This window comes from Phalacrocorax aristotelis, chromosome 3 (genome assembly GCF_949628215.1).
Source record: "Phalacrocorax aristotelis chromosome 3, bGulAri2.1, whole genome shotgun sequence".
NCBI classification, from domain to species: Eukaryota; Metazoa; Chordata; class Aves; order Suliformes; family Phalacrocoracidae; genus Phalacrocorax; species Phalacrocorax aristotelis.
The window spans coordinates 68,459,974-68,477,051 of record NC_134278.1 but is presented as its reverse complement, the minus strand read 5'-3'; the positions used below and the strand labels follow the sequence as shown (position 1 = coordinate 68,477,051).

The 17,078-nt window shown below is 41.3% G+C and overlaps 1 protein-coding gene and 1 long non-coding RNA gene across 14 annotated transcripts in view; one reads left to right on the top strand and one right to left on the bottom strand.

Annotated features, from left to right (window-relative positions):
* Positions 1–17,078, top strand: part of ARID1B (AT-rich interaction domain 1B) — a 336,807-nt gene that overhangs the window by 267,395 nt on the left and 52,334 nt on the right. For all 13 annotated transcript variants that reach the window (XM_075087867.1, XM_075087874.1, XM_075087870.1 and 10 more), the window contains 2 exons: positions 100–279; positions 6,628–6,955. In XM_075087867.1, the coding sequence (XP_074943968.1) occupies positions 100–279; positions 6,628–6,955 (508 nt within the window). The remainder of the gene's footprint in view (positions 1–99; positions 280–6,627; positions 6,956–17,078) is intronic.
* On the bottom strand, positions 5,048–16,679 carry LOC142054808 (uncharacterized). Its single transcript, XR_012659671.1, has 3 exons — positions 12,969–16,679; positions 9,294–9,329; positions 5,048–5,518 (listed from the first exon to the last, which is right to left on the bottom strand). It is a non-coding gene; the product is annotated as an uncharacterized LOC142054808 (long non-coding RNA).

Sequence of the window (17,078 nt, the reverse complement as noted above, 5' to 3'; positions counted from 1 at the left end):
AAGTAAAGAGGATTGGGCTTTTATAATTTCAAAGATTTATTAATGAAGAGCAGTTACCTGAACATTAATTTTTGCTTTGGCGCTTTTTTTCCCCTTCAGGTTTTATGGCAGGCATACAAAGGAACCCCCAAATGTCACAGTATGGACCTCAGCAAACTGGACCTTCCATGTCACCACACCCCTCACCTGGAGGCCAGGTGCATCCTGGAATCGGTAGCTTTCAGCAGAGTAATTCAAGTGGTACTTATGGGCCTCAGATGAGCCAGTATGGACCACAAGGTAAAATGCTTGCTGATAATATATGTGATAATTTATATATATATATTTGTTATATATATTAGGTAGATAAATAGCGTATGTAGGTACACGCACACAACACCCTCCTCCAAAAAACCTAAACAAACAAAACTGTCATTCAGAGGTGGAGCTGCACATTGTGGAAGAAGCTGCTTCTGTTATTAGCGTCTTTCTCTGTATAAAAATAGTGACCTTAAATTGGGCAAGGAAATGATGAATCTGTTGCATTGCCAGGGCCATTGTTTAGGAGCCGAAGCATGTAATCTCTGCGACGAGGCCATGTTTGACCAAGCATGGAATAAGGGTCACAACACCAATCCCAAAATAGGACTTCTTTTCTTAGATGGAATCCCAAGGCCAATCTGAAATTGCGTGGTGACTGTGAGGGTTAAAGCCTTCTAATGAGCATAATAATACAGTGGCTACTGTAGGAACATAATATTGAGCTCTAATGCCTACAGTTTGTGAATTTTAACTAACCCTTCAGATTGAGAGGACAGTTCCTTCTATTTCACTTGTTCGACGGAATTGTTGGAGTACTAAAACAAAAATAGAATACACAATTTCTGCCCCTGGACATTCAATGCGTACAACCTTGAACTTGTCTATTGTTTTGCCTTTAATGGATAACCTTTATAAAGTATGCATCTGTTTAGGGGTTTAATGAACTTGAAGTCAAGCCACAGAATATATAAGGGGCAGTATTTTCTTTCGAGGTACATAAAGAAGCTTTTCTATTTCAGCACTTCCTACTATTGCTTTCTTACTTAAAATCTTCAAAAAGGACTGGACCCAGTGATGGGAAATTCTGTAAGGGCTCGGTGGCTTGCCCATGCTAGCAAGGACGGTTATTTTAGTCTCTGGAGTTTCTGAGAACTAGTTCTGACGTTTGTTTGCAAGGAGCCTTGCTGCCCTGTGCAATGTTCCTTTCTGTTTCATCTCTGGGTCGCGTTTGTTGTAGTGTTCTGAGCACAGGGCTACAAGCCAAGATTTCCCAGTGTCTAATTTTGGCTCTGCCTTTTACACCATCTTTCAACTTAGGCAAGTAGATTCATTTCTCTGCTTCGCTTTCCTTAACTGTAAAATGGGGCTAGTAATGCCTTATAGCCATGTGTGAAGATTAATTACCTAACTCCAGTTGACTGGTGCTTTCCTTTTATTTGGAAAGCATTTTGCAGCCATAAAATGCTGCCCAAGTGCTTATTTTTATCTGCACAGTGAGCAACTAGCTTAACTGGTAAAAATCCAGTGGATTTATGATGTGCTATCCTGACTTCCAGCTGTACTGCTGCTGCTGAGATTCCGAACCATGGGAATAGTGGGTGTCAAGTGCAGTAAAACATTAGCCATCCACACTGATTGAATGGAAAGGTTTTTGTACTAAATCAATGCATTTAAGTAACACGCCGAATACTACTTTCTTTTTTGCTTGAGTTCAGCAGTTCTTTTCCTCCCTCTGTAGATGAAAGTGCCTATGTAATGATTTTATGGGTCGCGGTCAGGAAGAAACGGCTATTAAAAAGTGAACTTGAGGGGCAGGAAGAAAATGAGCATCATTGTCATTAACAGGCCATTTCAGAAGGGTCTGGTGAATAGTGTGATGGATGAAAAGCGTGTTCTTCTGCCAGGTCTTGGAGAGTACCAGTGATCCCGTGCACTGGTCCTGATAAAATTAGGGCCTTGCAGACTTTCAGCTCTACAGGTAACAAATAGAGCAGAAGAATACTATGTTTTCACCAGGCTAATGTAACCATTAATAAAATTTGGGGGTGAAGATAGTGATATTTCAAAGTCATGTATTTACCTGGATTTAAGTTTTTTATAGCATTTTTCATTTTTAATGAAAGTAATCTGTAATTGCATCTCTTAACATTCGCTCTTACAAAGCACAGTTATACGCCAGCAATGATGAATATATAATAATGGGACCCCATTTGCCTTCTATTGCCGAAATAACAAATATATTAAAAATTACCTGGGTTGCGACTGAGTTAATAAATTATTGAACTAGAATAACTCTCAGGGATTTTCTTTGCTTTACGTGTTTCGTTCACATAGGCATTACTCCAGAATATTGTTAAGCATAGGCTGAGTTCAGTGGGACTACTTGTATTTTTATGTATCTGCCAGAGCTTTCTGTGACATTAAGCTTTTAGCTTGAATGCTAGATTTCACTATGTGCTGTCCCGAAAACCGTTGCTGAAGGCTAGTGTCCTTTCTCTGCGGTAGAATTGCTCACCATAGTAAAGACTACACCAGTAAGTTTGGGTTGGAGGAATTGACCCCCAGTTCATGAGAGCAGAATGACCCATTTCATGCATATGGTTGATTTATTTGGTTTTCATGTGTTTACATGACACTTAGATCTATAATAAGAGTAGAATATATTTTCCCAGGAAGCAATTCTGTACTGGCGACCCAGTCCAATCCTGTGAAACCATTTCCTACAGAAATAAAAAATGGCTTTGGCTCCACACTTTTGCATGTCTGTGATACAACACAGGAACATGCAGTACAGAACATTAGTTTTAATTTTTTATTAAATCCCAGCATTTTCCTGTCCCCAAGAATAAAAAAAAAAAAAAAGCGGTGTGAGAATGAAAGTTGTTACTGAAAGACACAGTGTCTTTGGTTTGTATTTAGACAACATCTAGCTTGGGGGCTAATGAAACTCTGGTCTATGACCTGAGCATCAAACTGCTGCCACAGCAAAATGTCCCTTAAAGGCACTCTGGAGAGCAGTCAGATGCTGTAGTCAGTTGGGTCTTTTAAGACTGGGGGAGAGAAAAACTTCCTGTGGATCAGTAAAACGCGTCAAAAATGCATCCTGTCTCCCTAACTTTTCCTGCTCAATTCAGCAGTAAAACTGTTCTGTTTGGGTATAACAGAGAAATAAACCACTACTGCATATGTTTGAACCACAACCTCAGAACTTCACAGTTAAGTTAAACCCTCTTTTGTTCATGGTAAAGTAATATGAATCGCCTATTTGTGCTTTGTAACCTTGAATGCTGGACTTACTTCACAACAGCACTTTCCTATCTAGCGCCCACTGATTTTAACCCTAGATTTTAATTGAAGTGGTAGCACCTTAAGGATGAGATACATGAAGTATCTCAAGAGTCTGGCCCTCAGAATCCAGATGCACGTATGCAACAGCCTGTGGAGTTAAGACTTAAATATCAACTGTATCTACTGAAGTCCTCTAGGTAAAATAGTTTCAGAGGAATTCAGAGCAATACGAATAAATAGCCTGTACAAGAAAGACTTTATGGTTAAGTGCACATGTAAACAGTTCTAACATGATTTTAAGATACTATTTTTAGTACTGTGAATCTGAGCTATGTCTCTCAAGCAGAGAGCAAAACTAACAGGTAGTTCTCAAATTCCCCTCTTTTCAGCTTGCCTAGAAATGGCAAGATATCAGAGCACTTTGTTCAGCAAACCTGGACAAAGTGGACCAGAGTTTCAGCAGTAAGTACGAACATCTGTCTTTGGCAGGTTATTAGTAGGCTTTTTTATATTTTATCTTCATTACACACTTGTTTTGTTCCTGATTCAAGTTACTGCTTTGTTTTTTCTCATGCATTTGAGATGTCATCTCTCTGGGTACAATTTTGCTCTGCCGAGGAGGAGCTGGAATCAAAAATCCCTCGGGTATGGAGGGGAGGAGTTGTTCAGCTGCTGTTGCCAGGCTTGTACCCACTTGAAAAGTGTGGGCTCTTGGACTTGGCTGCCTGACACGTCCAGCTGATGTGGGCTGGCCTAGCATCTGCTGCATTCATTGTGTTTAATGCTGCATCCATCTGTTTTCTGTCAAAGCCACTGCCAACAAATTACTAATCTATTAGAGAAACATGGAAATAAGATTGCACTCCTCATTCCTGGCAATTCCTCTTGTATTTTGTTTGGCTTTTATTTTGCCTGGGTTTTTTTTTTTTTGTGGTCTGGGAAAGGTGTAAGAATAGCTAGTACTTGAGGTATTGAGGAAATGCTTAGGGAAAAAAAAACATGGAAAAAACATTGAAACTTGTTTTCCTTACTCAAAAGATACCACTTCCCTGTGCTCTTGGATGTGGATCCCTGGAGATGAATGATTATGAGCTATTTTAACTGAGCCACATATTTTTATGGAGAAGATTCCACTGTTTTTTCTGTGTTGTGCGTATGCTGGAGGAGCCAAAACACGAAAGAAGAGATTTTTTGTCCCAATTCAAAATAGCATCAAAACAGCAATAGTGTTTAGCATTGGTGCTTGCTCCTCCAAGGATGCTGCTGAACCATACTTCGTAGACCCTAACTGACAAAACAAATTGGCTTTATGTAAATCGGACTGACAGTAGCTCCCAGTGATTATGGATATCAGGCCTGCTAGTCTAGGGAGGGAATTCACTTCTCTTTGGAAGCAGTGTTACTAATAGCGTGTACATAAAATGTGTTAACTGGCTGTGCATAATCTTTGAGCACATGTATACCCCATCTTGCTGCATTACATTTTTCTTGCACAAAGCAGCTGGAAAAACAGAGCAACATCTGAGTTGTGTGTTACATCTTTAACACTAAGCAGAGCCGTATGAAACTAGTGAACCCTTCGGTTTGTGGTCACATACGTTGGATCGGGAGTGTGGCTTGAGCAGGTCCAGCAGCCAAAACTCTGGCTAGGGGCGATAGCTCACTGAACAGAAAATAGTCAGCTGCCAGTGGCCAAGCCTAGAGGAGGAGGAGAAGTGACAAGGCAGTCTGAAGTCAGCATAAAACTGAATCTGGGAGCCTTTCATCTCTGTTGAGCCACATATTGGGGATCCTTCTACGAAGACCCCCAGGCAGAAACTTGCTTTCTAAAACAGAAGAGAATTTTTGCTCCATTTCCTTGGGAAGCGTGGGTCTCTCACGTTCTTGCTGAGGAGAACTTGTAGCAGAGTGAGTCAGTTACCGGGTCGGGAGGATTAGCCAAAGCAGAGCAGCAGGAGCATTTGAATTAATTATGTGTGCATTCAAATGACGGATGAATATATTTATTTTAAATATAAACAGGAGTTGCATGCCACTGACTGCTCTGCCTGGTAGCTGAGGTCTGAGGAGAGATGTGGCTGATCTCCACGTTCAGAGGAAGAGTCCAAGGGCTGCTGCCTTTGAACGAGCGTGGGAATATCTGAGAGTAGTCAGGAAACTCTGCTCTGCGGCATCCCACAGGGAGGGAACGGGTCGTGTTTCCACTAATCTGGATGAGATGGAAATAAAGACAAGTCAAAACTGATGACTGAAGTAGTGTAATGTGATCCATTTCCTAAAATACTTTTCTATCATATCTTTACCTTTTTTTCTCTCTTTCTCATGCTTCTTGGGTTTGTTTCTGTAACACTGAATGCTGTACACTCACTTTTTCTTGAGCTTTCAACATGATAGGCGAATCGGCACTAAAATGAGTTAAGCTGCTGCAAGCAGAGCAGCGCTCTGCTCCAGTGGCAACATAGATTGGGGTCAGCCAGGTTTTCATGCCGTCCTTCATAAGGCACCTGTATATATTAGCATCTTTGTACTTTACTGATTACTCTTGAAATACTAGTTTTCCCAGAAGTGTGCTGTAAACTACCACCCCTTCTGCTGGTATAGCCAAACTTTGAACTTAACAGAAAGGCCGGGTAGGGCTGGAGGGAGCGGGAATGTTCCTCGGGGCCTGGCAGCTGTCCTCACCGGTCCGTGCCAAAGCATCTCTGCCACAAACAGGCAGAATGGTTAGGAGCAAGAAGCTGGTGAGAATAGCCTGTTGGTGAAATTGCAGAAAGATAAAGAATGAGAACATGGAATTACAAAATTAAGGTTCTCCCTTGAGCGTATGTAATGGGTTTCTTGCACGCCACATATCTCTTTACTGTATAAGGTGGTTTTGTACCGTGTGCTATGTCATTAAGCCTCTGGAGGCTATGCTTTTCTGTATTTGCTGTTATCCCATGACATATATTAGGAAGAAAATGTTTGAGGGTACATGAAAATCAGGTTCACAGGATCATTCCGGTTGGAAGGGCACTCAGGAGTTGTTCTTGGCTGACCTTGTATTCAAATCGGGGTCAGGTACAAGATCAGAGCAGGTTACTCATGGCTTTATCCAGCTGGGTCTTGAAAACCTCCAAGGAGGGAGTCTGCACCACTCGCTTGGGCAGCTTGTTCCACTGCTTGTCTGTACTCATGGTGAAAAAGTTGTTCTGACTTTGAAGCCAGCGTGGTTCACTTCAGTTCACATATATAAGTTCTGCAGCTGCTAACTTCCTAAACAGAAATATTTGCTCAGAAGTTTAATGTTTTTCTCTGTGCTTTTATCATTTTGTTCAGGAAACTACTCCAGACCACCGACATACAGCGGCGTGCCCAACACAAGTTACAGTGGCCCAGGACCTGGCATGGGTCTAAATGCCAACAGTCAGATGCATGGACAGGGGCCAAGCCAGCCTTGCGGTACCATGCCCCTGGGACGGATGCCATCAGCTGGGATGCAGAGCAGACCATTTCCTGGAAACATGAGCAGTATGACCCCCAATTCTCCTGGCATGTCTCAGCAGGGAGGCCCAGGGATGGGCCCACCCATGCCAACTGTGAATCGTAAGGCACAGGAGGCGGCTGCTGCAGTGATGCAGGCTGCTGCAAACTCCGCTCAGAGCAGGTATGCGTCTAGGTGAAAGGAGTTTAAACTAGTAGGAATGTTTTTCTTGTCATTTCTGAAGTAATGGCACTGTATAGGTGTATGCATCTGCATTTATATGTGTTCTGTCCATGCCCTTATCTCTGGGAGGAGATGGCGTGTGGGAAGAATGCTCTTCCTTAAACGTAAGGGGAAAGTATGCTGTTGTGTGTTTGAATTATCCTCTCAAAAAGCAGCTATGACAACGGAGATGATGGCCACTTCCAGTTTGGTTCTTGGCACTGTAGGCTTTAAGAAAACCCACAGGGTTGCAGTGACATTAGGAGATGAAAACAAGCCCTCTGCAACTTAAAATTGATTAGCTAGATATATATTTTTTATCTCCAGTAGGGAGAAGGCCAACATGTCCTTGGCAGCTTGCCCCTGCAAGGGAGTAAGGAAGCTTAGGAGGCTGCCCATCAATTCTTGCATTTACTGCCATGTTGTACGCAGCAGCACTGATTGCCGTTCTCCTCTACAGGATGTTCTTGTTCCTAGGCAGGCATGCAGAGAGGGAGAGGAGGACAGACTGAGGGGAGCAGCTGGAAGGGAAGGGTGGAAGGAGGTGTAAAAACAATCTGTAGTTATCTGGAGTTGATAACTGCCACCTATGCATCCATAAGAGAGAACCTGCCAACAGGATTGTAGAGGTTGGAGCCATCATCTGTCTTCTTGTCTCCCCATTGGGCAGCATAATTCCATGTTGCCTTTTGTGCGTGGATTTTGGCAAAGGCAGTTTTCTGTCCATGATTATTCTTAAGATGCCTGAATACTTGCAATGAAATAATATTTTCTGGGAAATTTTTCAGATGAAGTAATTTCCACTTTTCCCTGGACTCAAATAACTCGTGTGTATTTACGATCTTTTTCTGTTACGAGAAGTTGCATTACATTTGAGAATTACACAAAGCTGGTTGCACTGTTCTGGTAAGAATGTTTATGCGTGTATGTGTGTATTAAGCATCTTGCATTTATTTATGCGTATGCATACACAGATGCACGTATAGGCATACAGGTATTTATCATTCAAGACCAGTGTTTCTGGACACTAGAGTCACTCTAATTCAAGACGCAATGTAAAACTAGAAATAGGAAGCTACTGTGTCCCTGTATCTGTTACTTTCTTTTTTTGCGAGTTTGGAAGGCAGGTGGCTTCCAGTGATAAGCAAGAGCAAACTTTTAAAACAATAGCAGTAAATTTAGTGTACTTCATGTTCTTGTTCAGTAAAATAGAACCACGCTGCCTTAAAATAGACCGTACTCCAGCAGTTATCTGTGAACCAGCAGTCTCTTGCTTGTGTTATTTTTTTAACAGACCTGTCTAGTAGGATTTACAAAAGTCTGCTTCTGTCTGTCTGGTTTAGGCTGTAAGCTGATAGGTCAGGCACGAAGGAATAAATGGGCCGTCACTGCAGCTGCAGGAACACTTTCTTTATAATCACATAATGAAAGCAAAAGCTCATGTTTGTTGGTCTTTACAGCAAGAAGAAACTTTGTGTTAAGCAGAAAGTATTTGATTGTGATTCAACTTACACTTTGGGCATAGTGTCTCGTGTTTGATCAAAAACTAGGTTAAATGATTACTGCTCCTATCTCACCTATTCCTTTTGTAAAACTGCTTTTGGTTTCTAGCTTTGCCTTGACAAAACTGCACCATTTCTGAGCATTTTCATCACATACTGCCCATTCCAGTAATTCAGCACCTGTGGAAGGGCTGTGCAGTCATCGAATCTCTATTGCAAGTACTGGCAAAAGGGCTATTTATAAACTGCAAATTGAGCGAAACCTGTCACACCCCTCTGATGCCAAGGAGTTGCAAGCACACCGTTTTCCTCTTTGATCTCAAGTCAGCTGTAGAGAAGAAAGCATAATGGCTTTTGGCTATTCTTGCAAGTCCTCCATACTTGCATATGGAAGGAGTGTTATTCATATTTGTGATACAGAGCAAATCCAAAGAGGCTGTTCTTTTGTTCTGCCTTATGCCACCATACATTAGGTTGCCTGCTTATCCCAGCCAGTCTGGGGCTGGTGGACACCTCATGTTTTCTTCACAGCACCCCAACTATGTCAACACTCAGGCTCCCTTGATGCACCAGCCTGACCAGTATGGGTAGGTAGCAATGTAACCTGGACTTGCTGTGGGTCCTTGGCAATTTTTAATATTTATGAACATGCCATCTGGCTGCTGAAGGAGTATAAAAATCACGTGAAAGATACACAAATACTTGCATCGTAGAGGGGATTGTAGTTTTTTGTTTCCTTTTTACTCCCACCACTGTGATGGTACGATTACAAATCTGCATGACACTCGCTCACTCACCTGCATGGCTTTTGACGCAGCTCCGTTTCCTTGTGCCTGCAAGGGAGATGAAGAACCTGATCACTGAGAAGGAGTGAGATCCCTCTTTCCCCTGACCCAGGCATCATCTTTCTCCTCTTGTTGTTGGCGTTCTTGTCTAGCAGCGGTGCTGTGCAACCCTGTTTTCTTGACTTGGTGGTGGTATTGTCATTGCTGCCTGGGCAGTGAGCTGCAACCCCCAAAGTATGATCCCTTTATGAGAGGTAGTGTACTGCAGGAGTGATGATGGGGTTTCTTAACGGGATTTTCAAGCAAGTTTTATTACACTGTAATTGAGTGTGCATGTGTTAGAAAAATTTCAGTTGTCTGCTAGAACAATTTTTAGCAGCACTAAGTATCCAGTGCCAAATATCTGCCTGAAATGCAGCTACTGTTTTCTCACCGGAGTCCTTCACACTGTAATTTCTATAACCATATCATAAATGACGGCACTGGGAGAAAGTATCTACACTGGCTCCCAGCCTGTTGCTCCCTCACAGCTAAGTCCAGCTTCACCTGAGATACAAGTTTCATTGACTTCCCTGCCATCACGTTATTTCAGTTGTTACCTCTGTAGGGAATCTTTAATGCCCAAATTACTGCTGCCTTCACAGTTATTAACAAATTTTAATTACCAGTTTTCTGTAGCTGCTTTTTTTGTTTGGTTTTTTTTCCTTAATAACATGATTCATATATATGCATATGAAAAATTACAAAGCAAAACAAAATATTAGAACACAAGTCTACTGATTCTCCTGTCCAAAAAGCAAAAATTGGTGAAACAGGAGAGCACTCACACTGTACTATTTTGTCTAACTGGAAAGATAGCCACTGTTATATGCCAAAGTGCATGAATAATGTCCAGCCTTTTTCTTTGGATGTCTTGAGTTTATAAGATTCAGTTGTGGAGTTCAAAAGCTGTTGGAATTTTATTACTATAAAACACACCTTCTATGTAAAATTAAGAAGAAAACAAAATGTTTGTCTCAGGGTCATGGTTACAACAGCAGTATTTCTGTACAGGTTGGTTGTGATCCCCTTCAAGGTCAACTTGTTGAATCAGTAGCCAAGTATCAGTAGGGGAGAGAAATGTATCTTCAGCTGTTATCCTTTACCAGCTCAGGAGTCTCATTTAGACATAGAAAGCTTGTTTGCCTCTGCCTTGCCAAGCCACACTAAGCAGCTGTGTAAAATTAATTTAAATGGCATGCATCAGAATAAAATCACTTCCACTGGGGCAGAAAATCAATGTTCGTTAACCAGAGCTGGATGATCAAGATCTGAGTGTCAGCCAGTTATACGTAGGTATCATCCTCAGCGCAGACCACCACCCTTTTAATTAGAGAAGATAAAATCATATAAATAAAAGGGGTGGCTGTAGAAGATACTAGGTTTACACCATTTGAATTAGTCTTCGACCTCACCTTGAGGCCTGCTCTATGTTGAGCTTAGATTAATTTCTACAGCTACATAATACCTTCCCTGTTACCTAAAATTTTATGATGTGCTAGTCCGTCTTGTGCATGCAGGCCAGTGTTTCCCAAATGAAGTCTAGCATGTCAGGCTAAAGAAAAGAGACATGTTTTTAAGACCTCTTCATTGAACCATCAGTATCTGTGGTTTCACACTACCCAGGATGTTTAAGCTTGGCCTGAGTAACAGTTTACAGCAGGCAATGCTAAATAACTTTCTAATACCCTGTGTAGTAATCCCCCTTATTTTCAGGAAGACCATGTGAAGGAATTGCAAAACAGTGGTTTTCTTTTTATATCTGTCTTGGTCTCGGCACACCCATTGACTGGTAAGGGCTGTGTGTTGAAGACCTAATATATCCACTGAACTCCAAGGAACTCTTTTCATAACTTAGGTTGGTGTTGGCGAAGACCCCAAGGGCTGGTTCTGTTGCTGGAGGTTAGAACCCCTCAGAGGCCTCTGAGCACCAGGTAGCTCCAAAGAATGAAGTCTTTTATCACACTGTAGTTCTTACAACAATACACGTATTTATAGTGACAGGTAAATATTTATGTGTGTACAGACCTGCGACACAGTAAGCCTTCAGTAAAAGCAAACAATTTTAAGCAAATGAGATAGCATTTTCCCTGTTGATATGAAAGACAGTAAATTCAGCCAGTATCTTCTAGTACCAGCCAATTTTGAGTTAGTTCCTCAGTTTGTAGATGCCCAGCCTGAAACTTTCCAGGACTTAGTGTTCACTGTCTGTGAGCTTTTGTTTCCTACAGTAAGTGCCCAGTACACACTTTTGAAAATTGATTATTAGGTTGACACCTGAAGTCAACAGACATTTTTGGAGCTAGATGCTTGTCATCATCATTTTCAGCATCTCTCATGCTAGCAGTGAGTGTCATTCTGAGCATGTCGTCTTAGCAGCTGAAAGTGTGACTGCAGTATATGTATGGAAAGGTAAAAACATAGTTGTGAAATAGCTGGCTTACATGCTGTTAGCAGTGCAGCCTTAGGAAGACGTAATTCAGTACTAGCTGGCTGTAAAATACACATCCAAATGGATGCTAAAATGAGCCTCTTGCTGGTGCAACTACAGTTATCAATACCTGAACTAATCACTATAAAATGAGTTTTGATGTGCCTACATGAGGAGCAATCCTATCTTTGAAGGCAGCGTCTTTGACCTCAATGTACTATACCTTAATATGATTCTCAGGATTGCATGTTGCAATTTTGTAAATTAAAGCAATTTTTTTTAATAGATTGAACGAATTTAGAATTCAGTGTCATTGATTTTAGAGGAGACGATTTAGACATAGCAGTTATTAAACCGAGGAACTGGGATCCAGCTTAGCTATTTGCAACCTCTGGCCATTTTAAATCCTAGTCATTGGGTTGCTAAATTGAGGTGGATAGTTACATTATTGTCTGCTGTTCCCTGTGCCACCTGAGAAATGGTGTTCAGTCTCTATCGTAATGTGTGGTGTGCATTGCATTGACATAGTTTCAGGCACTCTAGAACGTGGTTCTGGTTCTAAACCGCCTAGCAGCCGGTTAGATACTACAGTCTCATTGTGGTGGGGTCAGAAGAATTTAGGTAAGTTTTCACTCGTCCTAAAACTGATCTATAAAAGCTGCACTGATAAGAGAGAATTTCTGTTGTACAGAGAAACAGTTACAGTTAGTGTAAATGAGTTTAAAATGTGCATTTTGTATGTCTTGTTTCTGGTCTGTGTGTGTATATATACATGCACATGCACGCTTGCGCACATGCAGGCAGACTAATCTTCCATCAGCATTTCTCTCCCTCTATGTATGTATAATTCATATTCCATGTCGCCGGTGCCAGCAAAGCACTTTTTCCGTATTATTTTCTCCAACAGCAGGGTAATGCAGCACTGCTGATGGCTAGAACATACTGGTGAGGAAATATAGTAATGGACATGGTGCATTAAAGTGTCAAAAGGAAAAAGAACGAGGCGGAAATGGGGAATAAATTTTTTAAAAAGAACAACAGTATAAATAAAAACCAGAACTCTTTTAGGTGTTTTACATCCTAGAGCCTGTCAATTTCTATGCAGTATTTTCCAGTCTGGTCCTTTTGATCTTGAAACTTGGGTTTAAAATTCTAATTGTGATTTTAAAAGCTGCAGTTATGTAGCAGGAAGACTGAAGTGCTACAGTAAAACTTACCGTCTTTAATCCCTGGAGAGTATACATTTTCCATTGTTTTCCCTTTTCCCCTTAAGCTCGGAGGTGCTGTTCTTCTCTGCTGGGAAGTGCGGTGGAGTGCAGGAAGGTTAAGTACTCATTCAAGTTTCTTTGCTTATTCAAACCAGGCTACTTCTAGATGAAAGGCTGCCAACTGTGAAATCCCCAAAGTAAACTAGGCTAAGATAGGACTGGTAGCCATAATTGGAGCCAGTGCCAGGGTACGTTATCTGTTGCCTTTGAAATAAGCCCCTAGCAGAAAGGCTCTTTCTGCCGGGTCTTTTATTTAACATTCAGTCACAGGGAAGGAGTTACTCCTGTTCAAATTCAGGCCATTCACAGTTCTCCAGTCTCAAGGTGTCTGGTCATTTCCCCTCTGCCCTGCTCCTCCGAACACTCCCAGACTTTGGACTTCCTTTAGGGATCCTGATGGGTCACCCTGAAGTAAGCCCCACTTTGCTTTCTGTCAGTGCTCTTTGAATATCCAGGCAGTACATTTTGGTCCATGAAACTACATTTGGCTTCCAAAATAAAAAAAAGTCCATGTCCTCCATCAGCTGGATGAAGTGGTACGGCTTCCTGGCCTAAGTGACTGCGTAGTGTTTCTGCAGACTCTGAATAGCTGCTGTGCTTGCTCTACCTGAAGCTGGTGGCGTTTCAGTAACGGGGGGAATATTTTCTCTCTACGCCAAGTTTCTGTGTGTTTTGAGGGGTTAAAGTCCAAATATTAATGCTTACCGTAACTGCAGCTTCTAAGGGAGCTATTAACCAATATTGACATATCTTTCTTCAAAAGGACCCGTGCTTCTTCCCTCTTCATGAGAAATAGTCATTTATATCAGGCTGATTTTTTTATCCTTTCTTTTTTTGAAAGGGCGCTTCCTTTCTTCACATTTTGCTTTACAGAGCAGAACCATATATGGCTTTTTTCTACCATGTATTAGGAGGGGTGAATTACAACTTAGCCTATATGTATTTATTATAGTAAAGGGAGAGCTGGAAATAACACTTTTGTGATTGATTTTGGGGGGGGGGAGCTATATTTTGTAGATCAGCTCAGAATTGCTGATAAAATCATGTAAGAATTGGAAGAAACTTTACATGCTGAGCTAACCAAAGCCATTTCTTGTGGGAGACAGAGAGAAATATAATTTTATCTGGAATTTTGTTTTACTAAAAGGTAAATCCATCATTTTAGAGCCCTGGATGTCACTATGCTGCAGAGCTCGTGCAGGCAACCAGTGATTTGGGGAGACGTTTTTTTCTTTTTTGGTTACTCATCAATCAAATAGACTGCTGTATGCTGTTCATGCCATTAGAGATTAACCACAGACCTCAAGAGCCCTACTCCTTCCCTCCTTTGGAGAGTAACCATTCTTAAATTGTGAAAGCAGGAGTGCTTTGGGAAGGAAGGGTGATTTTCAGAGTCATGAATGAGAATTTTCAGTCATCTTAGAGACAATTCCATTGTTATTGTATCAGGATTATTTTTGGCTTGATTTGGTTATTTAGGAGAGCTGTTGCCCTCTATGGAATCCTTTTGAAACAAAATTGCGGTGTAGGACTCTGTGTTGTTTATTAACATTCTGCCTCGGAGTCAGATGTTACGTAGAAATTCTGTACTTCAAAACGTGAGCTTTAGGGCATTAAAAATGCGGTACCTCAGTAATTTTTATTGCCTTAAAAGTAAAGAATAAGGGAGGACTTTAGATTGAGTACACGTTCTTGGGTGGCAAGAAATGTTTCAGACGAGGAAACTGCGTTTTCACGCTGTTTGTCTTTTTGCCTATTAGCCAGAAGATCTGCTAGTTTAAATCACAGCACTAGTCAGGGGAAAAGAAAAAAAAACAACACCAAAACAAAACACACACACAAGAAACCAGGAGAATAGCCATCTGTTTAATGGGACTCATGAAGAAAGCTAATTCCATGACTGCTCTGTGGGATTTGGCACATACGTTGTGCAAGTACAAGATTGTGATTGAACAGCCTAAGATTTTTGTGACAGAAAAGGAGAGACATAACAATGGTAGGAGGGTTTCAGGTTTTAGAGCAGTTTTAAGGTTTTAGGTTGTTTTCCAGTGGTGATAGCTGAGAGAAAATTAAACAAATTTTTTTTTTAGCAATGCTATCTGGGGAAATATGAATGGGAAGAGCCCTTTACTTTATTGATGGAGTTCACATGGGAGCACCGGTTCTAACTGGACATCTAAGTAACCTTGTAAGAATCATATTAAATGGTAACATAACAGCTATAAGATCTTTTTAATGATGGCCAGCAGTTTCACTAACACATTAAATACCTGTTGCAGTTGTCACAATAGGTTTCAGGCATCTTCTAAGCCAAAGATGAAGAAAAGACCCAGCTGAAACCCTGCTGACATAGGCACCACATCGCTCTTGTGAAACTGTCTGGAGTGCCAAAGAGCCGAGACTGATGGTAATAGTGGTAGTAATAATAATGCTAAACATGTAACAGCTCCAGGCTATTGGGCAAAGATAGGTAAGTGAAAATGTGTCTGTTGGGAAATCCCTTTGGAGAACTTCCTCGCCATGCTGCTGCACATGCACAGTTGCGTTCAGTGTGCTGTCAGCCAGATGACATTTTACTGTGAAAAGATACACTGAAGAGCTGGCATGAAACGATCAGGATTTTATTAGGTTTTCAGTTGGTTGCCAGCACAGTGAGCTCCGTGGAACTGCAGAGGTGCTCAACAATGGTGTGATGATGTGACTGAACATTGTAAGAACGTGGTGAGAGGTGGCAGGAGGTCCACATCCCCAGGTGGAAGAGGAGGGAGCTCAGGGGTCAAGCCTCTCCCATGGCAGTGCCACACCGGAGGAAACTGATTCAGTGAAACAGGGAGTGTCCCTTTAGCCTCCTGTAGCTTTTTAGCACCGTGCTTTGGTGACCTCCTGGCTGTTCGTGTGCTGGGAGCAGACTCTTATCCACTTTCAAGTAATCATTCTAGGAGAGAGTTCATAAGGCCTTCCGACTTCTTAATACAGCTATTTATAAACATGCACAAAAATAGAAGGTGCATAGCGAGATAGTCATATGAGTCATTCCCTTTTGGATATCAAGTCACACTGGGCTAAATCACCCTTCTTGGCATTCTGGTTCAGCTTGACTGCATCATGCCGTACAGGACAAATTTCTTTTTTTGCTATAAACAAACCCAGTTCATGGGTGCTCATGCTTGCCGGGCAGATTACCTCTTTTACCCATCACACACTCCACTTGGGCTAAGAAATGTATATCTCCTTTTAGTACTCAGATATTATGTCTTATGGAGACAGTGTGCAAGCAGCTGCTGTTAGAGCTGCTGTTTAAATCCACGTTGTCAGGAAGGTAGGCAGGGGTCACTAAGAGCAGAGCTTCAATGGGATTACTAACCATCTGACTTGCCTGCTTTTCAGTAGTCCCGTGTCTTCTGTCACACGGCATTATATTGTATTTATCCAGTACAGGTTGCACTGAGTACAAAGGGCGTAGTTTGCTATTATACAAATAAATTCAAATGCAGAGGTCTTGCTGCACTTGTAAGAATGCCATGCAATAAAGGTATTTCAGGGAATCCCTGTGGACTCCCAAATGCTGCAGTCATGGTGAAATTCAGACCAAAAAATCTTTAATTAAAAAGAGCTTTATAAAAAACAAAATTAAATAGCTGCAACCTACAAAAAATGAAAAAGGGGAAAGAAGAAACAACAACAAAAAAAAACTTAAAAAAAACCCAAACAAAAAAAAAATCTACAGTTTTTCACCAAATATCCTTCATGTTTTTCAGTCACACACCCTTATATCATTAGGATCAAATGAAGTTAAGTATTTATTTGTCTGCAGGCTTGCAGTATGTTTTCCTCATTATATTCAACTACTTTATTATTCTTCTGTCCATATTTTAGACCATTATTAATTTTGGATCTCTTCCTCAGTTTTTGTTATCTGTAAAATGGGATAGGGAGATTTGTTCTGATCTCAGCATGCATTCAGCAGTAAAAATGTTTTCTAGTTGTGTTGTTACTAGCGTCAATACTCATGAATTACACGTGCCTCTTATGTGGTTCTTCCAGTGTTTGATGTGGTGT